Here is a 19,657-nt window from a genome sequence, read left to right on the forward strand (position 1 = left end):
TTACATCAGGTGTGGGTGAAATTCTGGGTATGGTCAATCCTGAGGCAAAATTCTTTTCCATCTGTGACCCTGTGAAAATATGGAAAAGGTGTCTGCTTCTAAGATACAGTGGTGGGATGGGTGTGGTATAGATAGTCCCATTTTAAAAGAGAGAAGTTAGAAGACAAAAAGGGGTTACTGGACTTAACGCATTTTTTAGGTTCTAAGACTGAGAATAATTCTGTGTGGCCTGATGCTCTCTGAGCCCATTGGGGTGGCCTTGCCCTTTGGTTGTCTTCTATTGATACTATAAGTTTAGGTTGAGGGCCGGAGTACTAGGATTTTTTTGCGGGGGAGAAGAGAAGTGAGGTTCACCCAAAGCAGGGCTCAAGCTCACTCTAAGTGGGATTCAACCTCGTGAACCGCGAGAGCATGATCTGGAGCGAAATCAAGAATCAGACTCTCAACTGACTGAGTCACCCAGGAGCCCTGGAATATTAAGGTTTTTTGCTCTCACAATGTTTGTGTTCCACCCCAGCGTTTAGCGGTTTCTGTTCACTGGTGCCACAGGGGATGGTTTCTCCTCATGCCTTTCACTTTACCACCCTTTTAAGTCCCAAGTTTGTTCTGTTCACTGTGTGACAGGCCAGAAAGTCAAGAGGCAAGAGGCAAGGTGTGGGGGGTAGGGAAGAGACTTGATTCTGAAAGCCAGCAAACCAAAGAGATGGCAGACTATTATCCCAAAGAACCAGTTCCTCAGCTAGAGATGTGAGCTTCTTTTATGTTAGGAATAGGGGGAAAGTGAGAGGGAGTTGGAGTTGAAAGGTGACTGATATCTATAGACATCAAGGAAGGTCAAGTAACTTCATTGTTCTTGGTCAGTTGGTGGTTGTGTATAGGAATCTGGTCATGTTGTTCCTGTAAATTTTAAACATAGCGTAGTCATTTCTGTATGTACTTCCTTATTTCCTCTGTCTCCTCGGGTGAGGTAGATTTTGGATAAAAAGCAGTTTTTTTCAAATCTTAGCTGTAACATGCCTACATGCAGGGTTAAGCAGAAGTTTCTAAGTTTCAGGTTGATCTGGTATGGAATCAGACATGCTAAGTTTCCTCCTGGTATACTTTTTCTTCTCCCTTAGTGTTTGTTTGCTGCTGTTATTTGATGTTGTGGGCTTGGGATTTCTCTGTTGTTTTGGTCCAGCCTCTGTCTTCGGTAGGCCCTGTATATCTGGTCCTCATCATGGCAGACTTCTATTTATGTTTTTGGAAAGACTCGTGAGGAGCTCCTACTTCTCCCCCAGCACTAGACGACCTCTAATAGTATTATTAACAGGGCTGGGAATTTGGGTTTGAGAGTTTTTCCTGCCCCCTGCCTAGGTGTAACAATTTTTTCCTTTGTATTCCTAATCATGGTGGGTCTTTACCCGAGTCTTGGATGTGACAGGATTTGCTGCCAGTCCCCCAAATGCCTTTGAGAGGAGTGTTTGGATGAGAGGTAGGATTTCATATCTTGCCATAGGAAGAATCTGATGCCTTTCTTCATGCCTGCATCACCAAGGGAGATTTTTTTCTGGTGGTTTTGTCTCTTTAGGATCAATCTTCCCCGTGAGCTCCTTGTAGAAGTTCATGGAGTAGAGCCTGTGAGTGAGTGAGAGCTCTTCTGTCATTGGTTCCAGGGGTTCTGCGGTAGCACACTAGCCTGCAGTCAGCCTTTAGCAGTGTATTCAAATTTTAGTTGATTTCTTCTTACTTGCATGTCTTTCTCCATGTCTTCGCTTTCTTGCTGCCTCAGTGGTGGATAGTCTGAACATCTTGTGATTCTTTTTTTTTTTTAAATTTTTTCAATGTTTTATTTATATTTGATACAGAGAGAGACAGAGAGACAGAGCATGAGAGGGGAAGGGGCAGAGAGAGAAGGAGACACAGAACTGGAAGCAGGCTCCAGGCTCTGAGCTAGCTGTCAGCACAGAGCCTGACGTGGGGCTTGAACCCACAAACGTGAGATCTGACCTGAGCTGAAGTCGGAGGCTTAACCGACTGAACCACCCAGGTGCCCCAACATCTTGTGATTCTTAAGGAGTTGTGGAGAGAATGTATCTTCCTTTGGATTTCAGGCTACTTGGTTGCCTGGAAACAGTGCATCTTTCAGTTACAAGAAGAGCTGTATTTTTGTAGTTCAGGTGGCTTGTTCAAAAGTTAGATTTGGAGTGATGCTTTCAGCTACTTCTTAGGTGGACTTGGAATTCGGCCTCTGAATCCTTTTGCTATAAGGCCTATTTCTTTATAAGATTAGGTTAAAAGGGCTGCGTGTCCCCAGTGTATTGGCACTGTCATGGGAGATTTGCTGAAGAAGACCACTGGCCTTTGTGGGATTAGGTGTATGTGAGAGTCCACACAAGAGGTTAAGAATATTGAACACTAAGATTCCTAATGTTCTTGACCAAATTCCTAAAAATGCAGCATATAGAAAATATACAGAAGAGATTACAAATGTGCATGGTTACAGTGGAATCAGATGTTAAGAAATTCAAAGACCAACTTCAACGTGGTCAACTGGGAGAGGTGATTATTTCAGGTTGAAAATGAACTAAGTCTGGTGAGAAAAATTATAGAATTGGCCAATGGAAATGGCCAATATAATCATCATTAAATGGCTAGTGTATTGATGAGAAACTGATGTAATTAAATATTCTGTTATATTAAAAAAATAATTAGGTTAAACTAAGACTTTCTAAAAATGTGAAAACTTTTCAGGCTGTAAATTTGCCTCTTGAGTATAGCTTTATTCACATACTTGACATTTTATTTAGATACAATTTTGTTTGGAAACAATTTTTCAGTAATCCGCAGTTATTTTGCAATTTTCCGCAGTCTGTTAGCTAATAAATTACTGGGGTGCCAGTATGGCTCAGTGGTTCAGCATCTGACTTTTGGTTTCAGGCCAGGTTGTGATCTCATGGTTCATGGATCAAGCCCTGTGTCAAGCTCTGTGCTGACAGAGTGGAGTCTTCTTGGGATTTTCTCTCTCCCTCTCTTTTTCTTTGCCTCTTCCCTCCTTTTGCGTATGCTCTTTCTCTTTCTCTCAAATAAATAAACATTAAAAAAAGTAAAATAATCAAATTACATATTTTCTACTTTGACTTATGTATCTTGGGGCTCTCTTGTTCTTTTTTCTGTGTATATGTATATGTATATACACATTTATACTTATAATTGTTATATCTTACTGATGGATTGGCTTTTTTATTATTATAAAGGATTTCTGTTTAATAATGTTTTGTTTCAAGAGTCTATTTTTTTCTTTTGTTTGTTTTTTTTTGTCTGATATGATAGCCACGCCAGCCATCTTATGTCTGCCCTTTGCATGGTATATCTTTTTTTTAAATCTTTTTTACTTATTTGTACTATCAAATCTAAAGTATTCCTCTTATAGACAGTGTATGGATTTTTTAAATCTGGTTTATTAATCTCTGCATTTTGATTTGATAATATTCACATTCAATGCTATTATTAATATGGTTGGTTTTATGTCTGCCATTTTAGTTTTTGTTTGCATTGTCTTATGACTGCTATGGTCCTCTCTTTTTCTTTTATAGTACCTTTTTTTTTCTCTTTTCTTTTTTTCTTTAAAAAAATTTTTTTTTTAATATTTTATTTATTTTTAATACAGAGAGAGACAGAGCATGAGAGGGGGAGGGGCAGAGAGAGAAGGAGACACAGAACCGGAAGCAGGCTCCAGGCTCTGAGCTAGCTGTCAGCACAGAGCCTGATGCGGGGCTCGAATCCACGAACGTGACATCTGACCTGAGCCGAAGCCGGAGGCTTAACCGACTGAGCCACCCAGGCGCCCCTATAGTACCTTTTTAAAAATCTTAAATGGATATTCTCTAGTGTACCTTTTTTATTTCTTTCATGATTTTTAAATTATATATTTTTTGGATTTCTTAGTGGATGTTCTAGGGCTTACAATATTTATTTTATCAGAATCTACTTAACTCTGGTAAGATACAGAAAATTCACTCTTATGTGTCTCTATTCCTTTTCCTTTTTGTACTATTATTAGTAAAGATATTATGTCTGTATAAACTCAGTAATATATTTTTAAAATTATTGCTCTGTTAGGGTGCCTGGGTGGCTTGGTCAGTTGAGTGTCTGACTCTTGATTTCACTCCAGATCATAATCCGAGGATTGTGGGATCAAGTTCCCCATTGGGTTCCATACTGACTGTTGAGCTTGCTTGTGATATATTCTTTCTCTCTCTCCCTCTCTCTCTCTCTCTCTCTCCCCCCCCTTCTCTTTCTCCCTCCTTCCCTACCTGCCACCACCCACCCCTCCCCTGCTTGTGTACTCTCTGTCTCTATGTCCCTTTCTATATAGTCATATCTTTTTTTTTAAATACACATTTTAAAAATGTTTGTTTATTTTGAGAGAGAGAAATTGGTTGGGAGGCAGAAAGAGAGGAAAACAGAATTGCAAGCAGGCTCTGACAATGCAGAGCCTGGCATGGGACTTGAACCCATGAACCATGAGATAATGACCTGAGGTGTAATCCAGAGTTGGACACTTAATCGACTGAGCCACTGAGGACCCACTGAGACATTTAACCTTTGTGTTTCTCTTCATTTCTTCCGTGGGTTCAAGTTACTGTCTGGTGTTACTTCCTTGCTCCAATATATTATTATTCCCACCCTGTTTCATTGTGTTGTCATTGTGAGTTATATTACATTTCTCTGTTATAGTCCCAACAGTACAATTTATGGGCCTTGTTTTATGCTGTTGCCTTTTGAATTAGAGAAGAATGAGAAATATCTAATCATATTGTCTTTTATCATTTTCTATATAGTTCCCTTTCTTAGAGACTTTAATGTGTGTTTTTAAATTGGTCTGTTAGAGTTATTTTTAAAGATTTCATCTCTATTGAGGTAAAATTGACTGGGGCTCTTAGACTCTGTGTGTGTGTGTGTGTGTGTGTGTGTGTGTGTGTGTGTGTTGCAGTTATTGTGTAGTGTCACTTGATTTTAGCCTAAAGAACTTCCTTTAGTATTTCTTGTTAGTCAGGATTGGAGCAAGAAAATATGTCAGTTTTTGTTTCTTTGGGAATGTCCTTATTGCATCTTTATTTCTGCAACATAGCTTTGCTGGATGTTGGATTACTGGTTGATAGTTTTGTTCTTTAAGCATTTTGAATATCTGATCCTGGTGCCTTCTGCCCTCCATTGTTTCCTTTGAGACCTCAGGTGTTAGTATTGTAGTTTCCTTGTGTGTGATGAGCTGTTTTTCTCTTGTTGCTTTTAAGATTTGTTTGTTTGTTTTGGCTTTGATCATTTTGAGTGTGGATCTCTTAGTGTTTATCAAGATTTGTAGATTATTGGTTTTAATCAGATTTGGGAAGTTTGCAGCCATTATTTCTTTAGATACAGTTTCTGTCCCTTTCTTTTGTCTTCTTGTTTTCTCATTGTACATATGTTGGTGTACTTAATGGTGTCCCACATTTTTTGGAAATTGTACTTCAGGTAGTATAATCTAAAGAAGCTTCTTCTTCAGATTATATAATCTTTATTAATCTATTTTTTTAAAGTTTATTTATTTTAAGTAATTTGTACACCAGTGTGGGGCTTGAACTCATGACCTCAAGATCAAGAGTCACATGCTCTCCCCTCAGCCAGCCAAGCACTCCTTTATTGATGTGTTTTTAAGTCTGTTGATTCTTCCCGACTACCAGCTCAACTGTTGGCCAGCTCTACTGTTGAGCCTCTTAAAATAATTTTTTAAACTCAAGAATTTCTATTTGGCTGAAGCCTTTGTCTTCAAAGTCCAACCTGTGGGTCGCTCCTCAAAGGCAGTCTCTCATGTCTGCCTTTTTTCTTGCGTATAGGTCGCACTGCCCTGTTTCTTTGCATGTCTTATAATTTTTGGTTGAAATGGACATTTTTCTTTTTTGAAATGGACATTTTAGATAATATAGTCACTCTGGAGAATGATACTTCCTTCTCCTTGTGAGTCCTGTTATTTGGTAACTTATTTATGACTCAGCGAGACTGATTTCTTATGTCTGTCTTCCCAATAGTGTGTAACTTCAGGTGGCCCAGCTCAGATGTCCTTTAAAAAAAAAAAAGAGGCCTTAGATTTGCCTGTGGGTCAACATAAACCACTTATTAGTCAAAGATTGTGCTTAAATTAAGCCCCTTTAGCTCGTTACATTTTCACTGTTTATCACTTAATATGTGTGTAATTTCATGATTTTCTAAGGAGATCTGAGGTTCTCTCTGTCAGTTGTTCCCGAAAACGTGCAGCCGTAAGCATGCACGCAATCTTTCAGACCACATGTATGAGAGTGATTTCATTTTCAAGTCTGGATTCATAGGAGTTGCCTCTGGGTCACAGCAACTTAACTTTTCAGCCAGTTTTTGCTCATAGGTTATACTAAAACCTCATGAACCTCATTGGCTGATGGATTTGTGTGTGGCTTTGGGGAATCCTTTTACATCTGCCTCAAGTCCCACTTGGACTTTTCCTGATTGGGTGCAACCTAATTCATGTACACAGCCATCTAGACCCCCAGGGATGCCTGTGATCCTAGGGGGGGCCTTATTTGTTGTCTTTCTCTCATTCTTTCAGGCTGGGTTTGTTTGTTTCTACTAGTATTTTGGAGTTACCATTCCTGTCTTAATTGCTTGCCACCGTGTTTTTTGACAGTGCCCTCAAAATTCTCCAAGCCCTGTTCCAAATAAAGTCCGTTCTCTCAGGCAGAGCTGTTGAGCTCTTTGTTGTGAAGACTCCCGCCTCCCCCGCGCATGCCCATGTGCCTTTCTGAGAATCTCTACATTGCTGCTCTGGAGCTGGGGATGGGGACAGCACTGTGCGTCTCCTGAAGGGATACATGTGCTCCAGCAGCGTGCTGGGAGGAGGAAAGGGTATAGGAGCCCCTGGTTTTCTCAACTCATTCCTCCTCCTGTGGAACTTCCATTCTACTAGCAAGCTGTGGGGGAGGGATGCCAGGGCCACAGGGTCCATGGCCTGTTGTTAGGGTGGATGAGAGTCCCTGGAGACTGGTTCTTCTAGGGCGAATCTATAGCTTCAGACTAGGAGCTAAGGGGAGAGTGAAGTCCCCACCAGAGGCTCCCCCCATCTTGGAAGGGGTTGGTTCACTGAAGAGCGGATCCGTGGAGCTCTCATTCTGCCATTCCACGAATCTGGAAGTCCTTCTCTCTCTCTCTCTTTAATATTCACCATAATTTTTAGTTTCATTGAATTGTCCAAAAGTGTCTTTTCACTGTCTGTGTTGGAAGTTACTGAGAGATTTTTTAAGGCCCACGTGTGTATTTTCCATGAATTTTGCTGTATAAAATGTTACTGTTTCACTCTTTGTCTTTTTTAAATCTTCTTTATTATTTGTAGGTTAAAAAAATGTATGTTACGTTTTCCCACTGTAATTGTTAGATTCTTTTTGTAACTTGAATGGGTAGAGATGCTCTTATTCAGTGTGTCTGGGTTGGTTTTGTTGTAACTTAGGATTTTACTTGTTGGAGGTATAAAATAATTTTTAAGAAATAACTTTATTTTGGAGAGAGACTGAGAGAGTGTGAGCAGGGAGGGGCAGAGAGAGAAGGAGACACAGACTCTGAAGCAGGTTCCAGGCTCTCTGAGCTGTCAGCACAGAGCCCGACCTGGGGCCACAACCCACAGACAGTAAGATCATGACCTGAGTCGAAGTCAGATGCTTAAACCAACTGAGCCACCCAGGTGCCCCTAAAATAATTTTTGTGGGAGCACTTGGGTGGCTCAGTCACTTTAAGCATCCGACTCTTGATTTTAGCTCAGGTCATGATCTCACGGTTTGTGAGTTTGAGCCCTGCATCAGACTTTGTGCCAACAGTGCAGAGCCTGCTTGGAATTCTCATTCATTCATTCATTCATTTTCTCTCTCTCTCCCTCTATTTCTCTCTCTCCCTCTCTCTCTCTCCCTCTCCCTCTCTCTCCCTCCCTCCTTCCCCCCCACCTCCTTCTCTCTTTCCCCTCTCCCCCTTCCCTCCTTCCCTCCCTCTTTTCCTCCCTTCCCCCTCTCTGCCTCTCCTATGTGCTCTCTTTCAAAAATAAAATAATCTTAAAGTTTTTTTTATGTTCTTAAAATTTTGAGACAGAGAGACAAAGTGCAAACAGGGGAGGGGCAGAGAGCGGGAGACAGAGTCAGAAGCAGGCTCCAGGCTCCAAGCCTGAGGCCGGACTCAAACCTAGAGAGTGGACTGTGAGATCATGACCTGAGCTGAAGTCAGATGCTTAACCTACTGAGTTCAGTTCAGTCTGAATCCTTGTTTTTCAATAGAGGAATTTAAATTAACCTACCTGACTCAATATTAGGCTCTTTTGAGAATTGTGTTCTTGTAAATCTTGTTGAATTGTGTTATTTTGGCACTATAAGTGCATAGTGGGGCAAAACTCTCTAGGTTTAAAAATACGTGTGGTCCCACTGAAGCTAGCTAGGTTATACCTCATTACTGTTCTGAAATTGGTTTCTTTTTAGAAGTGTATTACCGGATTTTATGTAGACATTAATTTTTGTATACTAAACTTCTCTAGTCAGCTGATTAATTTTCTTCATTATATCTTGATATTCATAGACTGCCATTTATATAGTTGTGTCTTTTATGAAGAGGTGGCACTGTTTATCAGCTATTTTTACTTGGGAAAAGGACTAGATGTAAGTCAGAGTTGGTGGGAGTGTTTATTGGCCAGTGTCTCCTGGAGCATCTCTGACCTCCTTAGCTAAACTGTCTGCCTCACAGGCTCAGTATGTCAGGTTGGCAGGCTGAGTGACAGCCCATGTGGGATTCTTGTGAACAGATGAAATGGCCTAAATTTTGCTCACTCTCATCCTTCAGCTCTTAAGTCCCAACTCCCTATGTCAAACTCCCTTAGATATGCTTTCTTCCAGCAGAAAGAAAAGGCTCTTTTTATACTTTTGTCACAGAAATCAGTTGAATATTGGTGAGGAAGTTTTAAGACCAAGGTATCATAGGCTGTGTCCTGGCTCCTGGCCCCTGGCCGCAGTGCTGTGACGATTCTTCCTCTTATGCGGGGTGTTTGAGCCTAAGCAAGACTGGGCCTTTGTGAAATCCTACTTGGACTGATTACATGTCCTTGTTTATGTTCTCATGTTGGTAGATACTAGATTACTGACAGAAATGAATTCATGTTTTGAAGTAAAGTAAGTTAGACAGTAAACCTAATCTTGATTTCTGAAGATAATTGTAAAATGCATTTCTATAAAGCGCTTGTAAGGGTTTTGCTTCATTTTGTTTATTTTTTCTATCCTAAGACTTGCTACATTTGTGATGAACAAGGACGAGAAAGCAAAGCGGCCACTGGTGCTTGCATGACATGTAACAAACACGGGTGTCGGCAGGCTTTCCATGTGACGTGGTAAGTGTGCTTCTGTCGTGCAAAACCGAAATCTTTGGGCTTGGTACACGGGAATACCTTGTGAATTAAAAGCTTAGGTACTCAAGTATTTACAGTAAATTTTATTGGGATGGGTTCTGTGTTTAGATTTTCTTCTAATAAAGATGTTTTTAATTGAATTTAGCAGAGCAGATTTTCAGTAAGTGGACTCTGGTTCTTCTGTTTTATTTAGTTTCATTTTGTTTAAAATAATGGTGTTTGTTACCTAACCTTTGATTTGTTGTTAGGACTGAAAGAGCTGATATAGGTAAACTTAGCACAGTGCCTGAAATATTAGTAAGGATTTTAATAATGACTGTGTTTGTTCACTGCCTGTTTGAAGTGGGGACGGGGGATTCAGCATCCTGTTCTCGGTATTCTGGTGGCTACTTCCTACGAAGTTACTTAGATACTTTTTGACATAAAATTTCAAGAGCAAAAATTATCCTAAAATAAAATATTCAACAAAATAGACAACAGCTCAAAATTAAAGTTTGGGAATAATCCAAGGACTTGTTAACTTGTAGGAAATAGTCTGTATTTAGCAGCCAGTATAGGCACATGCTTTATTTCGTGAACTTTTAGTGTAGGGACTTAAGAAGTCCATTTTAGATTACATTTGGGGACTGGAAAAAGTTTTTGGTTTTATAAATTCTGTTAATAATGAACTTAATTTTTCTAAGCTGAAAATTTTTTCTTGGGTAAAGATACATACCAATACTATTGTAATTTTGGAATGTTAAAAGTTGAAGGTCAGATTGACAGGGCAGTGAGAGATTATAAACTTTAGCATGTTGTGTTCTTTTTAAATGAATATCATAACTTTAGGTTTCAATTCCATTTCTTTTATTGTTTTTGACTGGAAAACACAACTTATGTTTTTCTTGCCTCCTATATGGTGGTTTGACTTGAAACATTTTCCTTGTAACAGTATGTAATCTGCGTCTGTGGGGACATCCCATCCCAAGTCATTTAGAAACCTGACCTTTCTGTTGGTACCTGTGATATAGAGTGAAGGAGTAGGATGGGATGGGAGGTATCTTAAAAACAACTTAGTGTCTATTTGGGGACATAAAACATGCATAACTCTTCATTCTTATTAGAACTGGATGGATCAAAAGTTTATTACAAACTACACATATAACTAAAAAATATATACTTGATCACAGTAAGAATAAAACTTTTCATTTCCACTATTTTCTCTTAGGAGATGTGTAAGGTTTAATTACAAACCTTACATGGTTGAAAGTGAATTTTAATTTATATATATGTATCTATATGTATATAGATATATGTATATAGATACATATTATAGTTTGAGATTTAATGTATGTGTGTATTATATTTACATATATATTTTTTGGCTTTTATTTTCAGTGCTCAGTTTGCTGGACTACTTTGTGAAGAAGAAGGTAATGGTGCAGATAATGTCCAATACTGTGGCTACTGTAAATACCATTTTAGCAAGCTGGTAAGAATTTATCTTGAGTTTAATATTAAAATGATAACATATAGTTTTGACAGTAGGTTTGCTCTGTTTTATAAAAAAGGCATAATAGCTGTTCCTTTTCTCTTGATTTTTGTGTGAAATTGTTTGCTTAGCCTGTTCTTTATAGGGATTTAAAAGATCTAGTAATTCTTAAAGATTTTGCTTTGCTTTGGTTCATTTATAATGGTGAATATTATAAAATGATTTATATTAGGAACTAATAGTAAATGTTAGGATGTATTTATTAGAGAAAGCAGATGTGAAGGACTCTTTGGTTATTTTTCTCACTTGTTACTCATCTTTTAGCTATATCACTATTATTTATTTTCATTTTTATTTACTAGGAGATAGTAAAACTGAAACAGCTGTTTTGTAACTTCTTGGTTGGAGATGTTGAGAAAAATATTTAAATATAACTTTGGGAATATTTTAGGTTTTTGCCAATTTTTTACTGTTACATAATAGCATGAATGATTGAATTGGTAGTATTTGATTAGCTGTTACATATATTGTGTCCATGTTCCTTTGAAGGATCGATATTTAATGTCTTTAGTGTCTATTTTTTGAGTCTTCAATGATGTCAGATATGTACAGTGAAAGTTTAAGTCTCATTTGTTTTTCTTTAGTGTCTTATTTATTTCTTTATTTTCCTTTGTAAATGGGGCTATTTTTTTTTTTAATTCCTTTCTCTTAAGTAAATAGTAAGGGCCCCTTACTCATGAAATCAGCGTATGATTCTCTTCTGGTTCATGCATAAAAACACTTAGATTGTGTCACTATGTTGTTTGATCTTGAAAACTTTGATTTATTTTAAGGACAAAGAATATTGAAGACTAATTTTGAGATAGTAAAATTGAAATTTTTGCTTTCTAGATGTTAAAAGCATATGAGAATCCTAATTTTCTAAGAGGAAGATGATATAGATCAAAGTATAGAAATAATGAAAACGGATTATGAATTTATGTAAATGGACTTTTCTCATTGCTAGTTATAGATATATTGTTACCCCACTTGCTAGGTAGGGAGGAAAAGTCTAATAATTTAATAAGATTATTTAATCTACATTTGCATGGAATTTGAATGCCTTTCATAGTCATTTTTGTCTAATTTGAACTAGTTATGGTACCACCAAGTTTTAAATACCTCAAATAACTCTCACCGTCATACTTAATTATGAAATGAAGTATTTAAACAGAAATGTGCATTTTTTTAGTAATGCTTTGAGAAATGCATGGGTCTAATGCTGACATTTCCTTTAATTTTTTCTTAATGAATTGCAGAGACAAGTTTTTAGAAAACTCTGCCTTCACACTCAGTATGAGATATAAAAGCTTCGTGCTTTTCCTAGTGTGGCAGAAAAGTGATTCTTCAAACATTTTCTTTTCTTCTAGTCCTGGCATCCTTCCTCAGTATGGCATTCTCTATTTTGGTTGGAACTCCTTTTCTTTTATAAGAAGACATTGAAAGTTATAGTTGATTTCTTTTAAGAGGTGGTTTTGTGATAAAGTGACAAATAAGCTCTTGCTTATTTGAAAATATAATCTATTTCCACACATTTTAATAAATGTAGAAAAATATGGCATTAATGTTAAATTTAGGTTTAGATTTTCCTTTATAGTGCAGTAGACAGTATATAGATGGTGTCTAAACTGGATATATAGCTTCAAATAGCAAGGTGGTTTTTTTTGTTTGTTTGTTTTTTTTGTTTTTTTGTTTTTTTACTTCAGTAAACATTTTTAAATACTACACACTTGAATTGGTTTAAGCCTAACAAAAAGATTATTTAAAAATTTTTATATACATATACATGTATGTATATATATTTTCTTTTTTAGAAAAAGAGCAAACGGGGATCTAATAGGTCATATGATCAAAGTTTAAGTGATTCTTCCTCTCACTCTCAGGATAAACATCATGAGAAAGAGAAAAAAGTAAGTGGATTTGTTGTTGCTATATATGTAGCACATCTACTTAATAGTTCCCCCCCCTTTTTTAGATAAAATTAAGTTCTTCATAGCTGGATTGAGATATTAAAATACTGAAAATTTTTGACTAAGTGAGAGTATAAAGTCAAAGAGTAGGTTTAAAATAATGCCATATTTGTGAATATGTTTGTATGTACCTGTTTCAACTGAAAATTTAAAATACAACTTGATGGACAGCATGTGTTACTGTGGTCATCTTGTGAAATCTTTAGATGACCTCAGCATTTGTGGCTGTACATTATTAACAGACTGTTTCACATGTAAGTAAAAATCTCATCCTCTTTTTCACTTTATAATGGAACAGTTTGAAGTTCTGTACATTCTTGACTGTTTTTTCTCCCCCAGTGGTGCTAATAATGGTTTATTATCATTTTTTAATGGCCAAGTGTAATATCATTTGAGAATATTTTGTATTTTAATAAAGCACTAAAAGGTTGCCTGATACTAATCTGTCTTTTTCTGACTTACCTGTTTTCTACTTACATTTTTATTTATTTTCAAGGATATGAGTAATTGTTAGTGAAATAATAAGTGCAGTAGAATCATTCATAGAATATATTGCCAACATAGGAAAAGGATACTACTGTGAATTGTTTTTAATGAAATGAGGATAAAAAAGACATCTAATTTCAATTAGAAAGTAATATTACTCTTAAACGGTTGGTATAAACTAGTTTGGAACCTTTTCATGTTTGTAAATACATAGGATTTGGAAACAGATTTGGTTTGAATTTGCACCTTTTTTTTAAGGTAAACATTTTAAAAGCTTAAATTTTTAATTTTGAAGTTAGATTTTCAATTATGAGTGAAATAATAATTATAACTTTATATATGCTTTTATAGCATTTGTTAGGTATGTACGTATGTTTTATAGATCTTAGGCAGCAAGTGTACATATTCATCTTGATTTCTTTAATGAGGTGGTTTTGTGATAGTGACCATTACAGGGTTCAGTTTTGCTGTCTATTGTTTGGATTACTGATGGGAAATTGGCAGTTTGGATTTAATTAGCAGTATTACAAAGAAGCACTGTGAGATTTTATTTAAGTTTATTTTAACCCACGAATGTGGAATACAGGTAGGGCTCCTTGTAGATTGTGAAGAGGGAAGTCTTACTGATGAGAATTTTTGTGTGACCCAAAATATATTAATACTGGTTAGATATTAACTGTGAGAAAGGAAAATGTAATAGTGAGATACAACTTTGAATAAAGGACAGTTTCCATGAAAGTGGAAAAGATGGTATATATATTCCATATAAAAATATACATATATTTTAAAGGAAGAAAAGTACATGTTTGAAATGAATTAAAACTATGTAGAGGAGGAGTTTAATTCAGTCATTACACAGTTTTTTTAAAATTAATTTATTTTTTTTAAACATTTATTGATATTTGAGAGACAGATCATGAGCAGGGGAGGGGCAGAGAGAGAGGGACACACAGAATCTGAAGCAGGCGCCAGGCTCTGAGTTGTCAGCACAGAGTCTGACGTGGGGCTCGAACCTACGAACTGTGAGATCATGACCGGAGCCGAAGTCAGACACTTAACCGACGGAGCCACCCAGGCGCCCCAGTAATTACACTATTTATATCTTTAAGTATTGTTTAAGAATACCCTCTAAGACTATTAATGTTTATTGTAAAATAGATTTTTCTTTTAAGCCTAGTATTTTTGTGCTTACGGAAGCACTGCCAGCAGAGTGAGACTGTGGGCCAGGGTTAGGAAATGGAGACAGGTATCAGACATGGCAGTGTGTGGTTGTATTGGGAGGTTCCCAGATTCAGAAAGGATTTTTTTCTGAAAGCTAATTTGTAGGTCTTTATTTAGAAATCTGTGGTTATTTATTGCATGTGGTTATATAATGCAGTTCAAATGATCCTCAGACACATCCTCTCCCTACTCGTTAATGTTAAGTAATCCATAATGTATTAAAAGTATAGTATTATACTTAGCAGGCCAGCAAAGTCACCATTCGTGACAATGTATTATGTGGAAAAGTGCAAATTCATTTCCAAGTAGAGTTTTCTAGAAAATCGTCTGTCCCCTACTGTAGCTATGAGAGATTATCTCCTGCAGTGTTCCCCACCCCCCTTACGTATTCTAGTTTACTGTTATTAACAGTTGGCAACAGATAAAGAAGCTTTTGCCAACATAAATATTGTTTGTGCATGTTGGGTGTTTGTGGGAGGTAGATTTGCAGTTAGTGTTTCTTGAACCTCAGATGCTGACTTACTGTTTTGTATGAATACTGAGATCTTTGAAGAGAACTGGGCTACTTCTGTGGCCCTCAGAGGAATAAAACTCTCATTAACAGGGTTGTCATTACTTTTCTGTATCTTTTTAGAAGTTTACAGCATTGAGAGTTACCTGTCATCCCCTTCCCTTTTTTTGTGTACTTCCTGTTTGGAAATGTACTCAGGTTAAAGCTTTAAGCTTCTACATGTGCAAAGAGTTAAGAGAGGGCAAGGTCTTTTCAGGAACAGCAGTTTAGAATGCCTGGGGTGGTGGGAATGTTTGGTGGGGCTGAAGAATGACAGGAGACCACTTGGTTAAAAAGAGGTCAGTTCCTGAGGATTTTATAAGTGACATTCATTTGATCCTTCATTCCGAGGTGTTGTGCAGCCAGCCAGAAGGATTAAAATTTTTGTTAACTTATGATTTTGTAAAAATTACAGACTGATAAAAATTGAAAAATATTATGCCACTCTATATTTCTCTATACCACTCACCCAGAATTTCAAAATGTTGACATTTTAAGCTTTAGTATGTCCTCCCTCTCTTCCCATCTTTGCTGTCCCTCGTTTAGACTCTCTGCATACTCTTTTTCTGAATTACTAGAGAGTAAATTAGAAAACTAATAAAAAGAATGTCCTCCATGATTGCTGTATAATTATCAGAATCAGTATATTAACATTTTTTACAGAATCGTTAGCTAATCTGCACATCCCTTTCAAATTTTCCCCACTAAGATCCTCCATACTGAAGGGGGAAACTTTTTTTCTGGGCCAGTCCAGTCCAGGATCACTTGTTGTTGTCATGTCTCTTCAGTTTTTCAGTCTTTTCATTCTGGAATATTTCCTTACTTCTTTGTTTTTCATGACCTTGATGACTGTGAAGCCCTGTTTCAGGTTCTGGGAGATGTTGCTTTGACCTTAACCATGGATTTTACAGTCACACCCTTGTTTTACTCTTCCTGGAATGGTTTTCTGGCAGTGGCCTAGGTTTTATCTTTGTCTGGAAGCCATTCCTTGCTTGTATATTGTTTGCTTTTTGTATGCTATATGAATTTTCAGAACCAGCACGTAACCTTTCTAACGTAATTTTTCTCTATATTCTTGTATTTTTTTAAACAAAAAATTAGATTGCATTTTTTTCTTTTTTTTTTACTTTTATTGAATTTTATTTTATTTCATTTTATTTTACTTTTTTAATAGTTTATTGTCAAATTGGTTTCCATCTAACACCCAGTACTCTTCCCCAGAGTGCCCTCCTCCATCACCACCAACTGTTTTCCCCCTCCCCCTCCAACCCTCAGTTCGTTTTCAGTATTCAGTAGTCTCTCAAGTTTTGCATCCCTCTCTCTCCCCAACTCTCTTTCTCTCTTCCCCTCCCCCTGGTCCTTCATTAGGTTTCTCCTGTTCTCCTGTTAGACCTATGAGTGCATACATACGGTATCTGTCCTTCTCTGCCTGACTCACTTCGTTTAGCATGACACCCGCAAGGTCCATCCACTTCCCTACAAACGGCCATATGTCATTCTTTCTCATTGCCATGTAGTATTCCATTGTATATATATATACCACATCTTCTTGATCCACTCACCAGGTGATGGACATTTAGGCTCTTTCCATGTTTTGGCTATTGTTGACAGTGCCGCTATGAACATTGGGGTACATGTGCTCCTATGCATCAGCACTTCTGTATCCCTTGGGTAAATCCCTAGCAATGCTATTGCAGGGTCATAAGGGAGTTCTATGGATAATTTTCTGAGGAACCTCCACACAGTTTTCCAGAGTGGCTGCACCAGTTTACATTGCCACCAACAGTGTACGAGGATACCCATCTCTCCACACCCTCGCCAGCATCTATAGTCTCTTGACTTGTTCATTTTAGCCACTCTGACTGGTGTGAGGTGGTATCCCAGTGTGGTTTTGATTTGTGTTTCCCTGATGATGAGTGATGTTGAGCATCGTTTCATGTGCCTGTAGGCCATCTGGATGTCCTCTTTGGAGAAGTGTCTGTTCATGTCTTCTGCCCATTTCTTCACTGGGTTATTTGTTTTTTGGGTGTGGAGTTTTGTCTGGTCCGTCCTGGCTGGCGGGGCAGTCGATTGTCGAGGGTTCCTGAGGAGGGAGTGAGAATAGGGGAGCACAGAGAGTGAAGGCAAGACAAGCATTTCTGTTCAAGCCTCAGTTTATTGAGAAAAAATACCCACACCTATATAGGGTTTAAGGCCTGAAGCTGACCGGGTTGGTTGCTAGGAAACAGGGTCAAGTGATTAAGGCTAGGGTAAAGGAGGCACCAAAATAGAGTTTTTAGCACAGCGCCTGAGGGGCCTGCACTACCCTGCCCTTAGGCGGTTGATCTTTGTTCTTCTGGCTTCTCCTGACAGGGAGTGGCACTTCCCTGCCTATCTTTGTCATTCAGGTAGCTCCCCTCAGGGAGTAAGCTGCCATTCTTTGCAGCTTCCCACAGAGTTTGGTGAGTTCCTTGTAGATTTTGGATAGTAGCCCTTTCTCTGATTGTCATTTGCAATTATCTTTTCCCTTTCTGTCAGTTGTCTATTCGTTTTCTTGATTGTTTCCTTTGCAGTGCAGAAGCTTTTTATGTTGATGAGGTTCCAAGAGTTCAGTTTTGCTTTCATTTCCCTTTCCTTTTGGGATGTATCAAGTAGGAAATTGCTGTGGTTGAGGTCAAGGAGGCTGTTTCCTACTTTCTCCTCGAGGGTTTTGATGGTTTCCTGTCTCACATTCAGATCCTTCGGCCATTTTGACATTATTTTTGTGTATGGTGTAAGAAAGGGGTCTAGTTTCATTCTTCTGCATGTTGCTGTCCAGTTCTCCTAGCACCACCTGCTAAAGAGGCAGTCTTTTTTCCATCGGATGCTCTTTCCTGCTTTGTCAAAAATTAATTGGCCATACATTTGTGGGCCCAGTTTTTGGTTCTCTATTCTATTCCATTGGTCCATGTGTCTGTTTTTGTGCCAATACCATATACTGTCTTGATGACGACAGCTTTGTAGTAGAGGTTAAAGTCTGGGATTGTGATGACTCCCTTTTTGGTTTTTTTCTTCAATATTACTTTGGCTTTTTGGAGTCTTTTGTGGTTCCATACGAATTTGAGAATAATTTGTTCTAGCTTTGAGAAGAATGTTGGTGCAATTTTGATGGGGATTACATTGAATGTGTAGATTGCTTTGGGTAGTAATGACATTTTCACAATGTTTATTCTTCCGATCCATGAACAGGGAATGTTTTTCCATTTCGTGGTGTCTTCAATCTCTTTCATAAGTTTTCTATAGTTTTCATCATAGACGTCTTTTACATCCTTTACTCCTAGGTATTTTATGTTTTTTCATGCAATCATGAATGGGATCAGTTTTTTTATTTCTCTTTCCGCTTCATTATTGGTGTATAGGAATGCAGCTGATTTCTATACATTGATTTTGTACCCTGCACCTTTACTGAATTCATTGATCAGTTCTAGAAGGCTTCTGGTAGAGTCTGCCGGGTTTTCCATGTAGAGTATCATGTCATCTGCGAAAAGTGAAAGTTTGACATCTTCCTTGCCAATTCTGATGCCTTTTATTTCCTTTTGTTGTCTGATTGCTGATGCTAGGACTTCCAGCACTATGTTAAACAACAGTGGCGAGAGTGGACACCCCTGTTGTGTTCCTGATCTCAGGGGGGAAGACTCAGTTTTTCCCCATTGAGGATGATATTAGCTGTGGGCTTTTCATAAACTGCTTTTATAAAGTTTAGGTAAGTTCTTTCTATTCCGACTGTCTCAAGGGTTTTTATTAAGAAAGGGTGCTGTATTTTGTCAAATGCTTTTTCTGCATCTATTGACAGGACCATATGGTTTTTATCCTTTCTTTTGTTAATATGATGGGTCACATTGATGGATTTGCAAATATTGAACTAGCCCTGTAACGCAGGAATGAATCCCACTTGATCATGATGGATAATTCTTTTTATATCCTGTTGAATTCGATTTGCTAGTATCTTGTTGAGTATTTTTGCATCTGTATTCCTTAAGGAGATTGGTCTGAAGTTCTCTTTTTTTGCTGGGTCTCTGTCTGGTTTGGGAATTGAAGTGATGCTGGCTTTGTAGAATGAGTTTGGAAGTTTTCCTTTTATTTCTATATTTTGGAATAGTTTGAGAAGAATGGGTATGAGCTCTGCTTTAAATGTCTGGTAGAATTCCCCTGGGGAATACATCTGGCCCTGGGCTCTTATTCATTGAGAGATTTTCGATAATAGTTTGATTTCTTTACTGGTTTTTGGGCTGTTCATGCTTTCTATCTCTTCCTGTTTGAACTTTGGTAGTCCATGTATGTTTAGGAATTTGTCCATATCTTCTTGGTTGTCCAGTTTGTTGGCATATAGTTTTTCATAGTAATCTCTAATGATTGCTTGTATTTCTAAGGGATTGGTTGCAATAGATCCATTTTCATTCATGATTTGGTCTGTTTGGGTGCTCTCTCTTTTCTTTTTGAGGAGCCTGACTAGAGGGTTATCAATTTTGTTTATTTTTTCAAAA

General features: G+C 37.7%; 1 protein-coding gene across 13 annotated transcripts in view; it reads left to right on the forward strand.

Moving 5' to 3' along the window:
- MLLT10 (MLLT10 histone lysine methyltransferase DOT1L cofactor) overlaps positions 1-19,657 on the forward strand; it is a 235,419-nt gene that overhangs the window by 103,160 nt on the left and 112,602 nt on the right. For 12 of the 13 annotated variants that reach the window (XR_003914122.1, XM_029953345.1, XM_029953343.1 and 9 more), the window contains 3 exons: positions 9,297-9,400; positions 10,796-10,889; positions 12,743-12,838. Coding sequence is in view for 12 of the 13 variants with exons in the window: in XM_029953345.1 (XP_029809205.1) it covers positions 9,297-9,400; positions 10,796-10,889; positions 12,743-12,838 (294 nt within the window). In the remaining variant the exon portion in view is untranslated. The remainder of the gene's footprint in view (positions 1-9,296; positions 9,401-10,795; positions 10,890-12,742; positions 12,839-19,657) is intronic. The other variant, XM_029953348.1, reaches the window with a different exon arrangement.

This window comes from Suricata suricatta, chromosome 10, assembly GCF_006229205.1.
Source record: "Suricata suricatta isolate VVHF042 chromosome 10, meerkat_22Aug2017_6uvM2_HiC, whole genome shotgun sequence".
Taxonomy (NCBI): domain Eukaryota; kingdom Metazoa; phylum Chordata; class Mammalia; order Carnivora; family Herpestidae; genus Suricata; species Suricata suricatta.